This window comes from Hyaena hyaena, unplaced genomic scaffold, assembly GCF_003009895.1.
Source record: "Hyaena hyaena isolate Hyena2069 unplaced genomic scaffold, ASM300989v1 scaffold_205, whole genome shotgun sequence".
Lineage (NCBI taxonomy): Eukaryota > Metazoa > Chordata > Mammalia > Carnivora > Hyaenidae > Hyaena > Hyaena hyaena.
Genome location: NW_024080838.1, coordinates 2,075,753 through 2,077,694, shown reverse-complemented (window position 1 = coordinate 2,077,694; position 1,942 = coordinate 2,075,753). Strand labels below are relative to the sequence as shown.

The window sequence follows — 1,942 nt, the reverse complement described above, 5'->3', positions numbered from 1 at the left end:
CTTCCTGGCTACCAACTCCCTCATTTGATGAGATTTGTCCAACTCTGAAAATACTGTATGTTATGCTTGTAAACTGCCAAGAAAAAGAGTAGGAAAAATGAGCACTCTTTTCTGCCCTGAAGCCAACCTCAATCCTTCTCCAACACTCTGTCCTCTTAGGAAAGCTTTAGGTGGGCAAGGGCAAGATTTTCCCTTAACAACAAATCAGTGCTGTTGCTAGGTGATTGTGACATAGGAAGAGTAACCTCCAATCAAAAAGGAGCCCCAGAAGTCCGATTGTGGCATATCAACATAAGTATGAGAGCTCTCCCCAACTCTTAGGCCCTTCACCTCAACACTCGTAACTGATAAGGAGACCACCAACATCTGCAATGGCCAAATCCACCACCAAAAAGAACAAGTGCTCCAGAGGACATCCAAGCCCAATCTCCAGAAAGAAGTCACATTTCAGCACTGATATTGGCCATAGAAATTATTCACTCTACGTAAACAGGGTCCTAAAGGAAGTGGTTCCCCAGAATGGCATATCCTCTCACACCTTGGACATCATGAACACCCTGATCAACGACATCTTTGAGCACATTTCTATGGAAGCCTCAAACATGATGTGTTTCCGAAATCGCCGCACCCTCACCCCTGAAGACATCCAGAAGGCAGTGTACTTGCTGTTACCTACGAAACTAGCTAAGTATGCAGTGGCTTTTGGAAGTGAAGCTGTCCACCGATATGTCCACTCCTAAACTCCATGTGCCAGCTTGATTAACTCTTGGGGAAAGTAAATCAAACTTACTACCCAAACAATAGAATTCACTCTTCTTTTTTTATCACATAGCGATATTTCCTGGTTGTGTCCCCATCCCTGTTATCTCTAGAGAAGAATTACTCTCTCGCTGTTTTACCTTCTAACAAGTTGATTATTTGGGTTTTCCTGACACCTGCCCCAAGTTCCACCCAGAACTCTTATTCTTCCTGTGACTGTGTAAATCTCATTCCATAAATTTAACGCTTATTGTACTGTTAAGGTATCATTAACCATGTACGGGATCATTTAAACTAGTTCTCCTGACCGCCCCCCCAAGTCACACTGACTTTGAATTTATGAAGACAAGCGTTTTACTCAGAAGTATACCAGCACTGATAAATTTTCATCAAAAAAGTATTTTCTAGAGCCAACTGCAACCAATTCAGTTCCTTAATGAAGTCTGTATACAGGACATTAACGATTTCCCTTGTTTTAATTCTTATTTCCTGACTTTCAGCAAGTTCAGTTCATAGCCGTGTAAATTTTATCTTTACGTATAACTGATCTTCACATTCAGATTTGATTCTCTAGGATTTACTGTTCTACATTTGTACCGTAGTAAGAAAAATACCCAGTTATAAACTTTACGAACTTTACAAATGTCACTGGAGGTGTTTCCCTGTCCCATCTCCCTGTCCACTGTCCTTAGTTTTGTTTCTTTCCGGTTCCCTTGTTTTTCTGCGTATTTTTGGTAAATGTCTCTACATGGTAAGCTTAATTTTGCTTATTTTGTAACAGGGAGGTATACTATCTGTGTTCTTCAGTGCCTGCCTCTTTCTTTTAAACTTGTTTCTAAGATTTATGCCTTTTGATATATGTATTGCTCTAGCTCATTCTTTTCACTGTAGGCTGTTTAATAGTCTGTAATTTGAATATACCACAGTTTATCCATCCCCTCTTGATGGATGTGTTGGTTGTTTTCAATTTTTCTTATTATGAACAATGCTGCTATAATGAGGTATAACAACAGCTAAGACGAATATAGGGCATTTGCTATATGCCCAGCATTATATGTAAGTCAACTTATTGAATCCCTACAACCTTGTGATGGTCAATAATTATCCTATCCTACAGCTGAGGGAAATGGGGCACAGAGACAGAAACCAGCAACTTGTCTGTGGTCACACCGCTGTGTAAGTG

At 40.2% G+C, this 1,942-nt stretch overlaps 1 protein-coding gene across 1 annotated transcript; it reads left to right on the top strand.

The window, feature by feature from the left end:
- The first annotated feature begins 271 nt into the window (after window positions 1-271).
- Window positions 272-801, top strand: LOC120238389 (histone H2B subacrosomal variant-like). The gene has a single exon (XM_039242093.1). It carries the CDS (start codon window positions 372-374, stop codon window positions 738-740), a length of 369 nt encoding a protein of 122 aa, XP_039098024.1. The 5' UTR covers window positions 272-371; the 3' UTR covers window positions 741-801.
- Window positions 802-1,942: the final 1,141 nt, after the last annotated feature.

Coding starts and splice junctions, on each gene's coding strand:
- LOC120238389 (XM_039242093.1), top strand. CDS start 372: ATGGCCAAATCCACCACCAAAAAGAACAAGTGCTCCAGAGGACATCCA.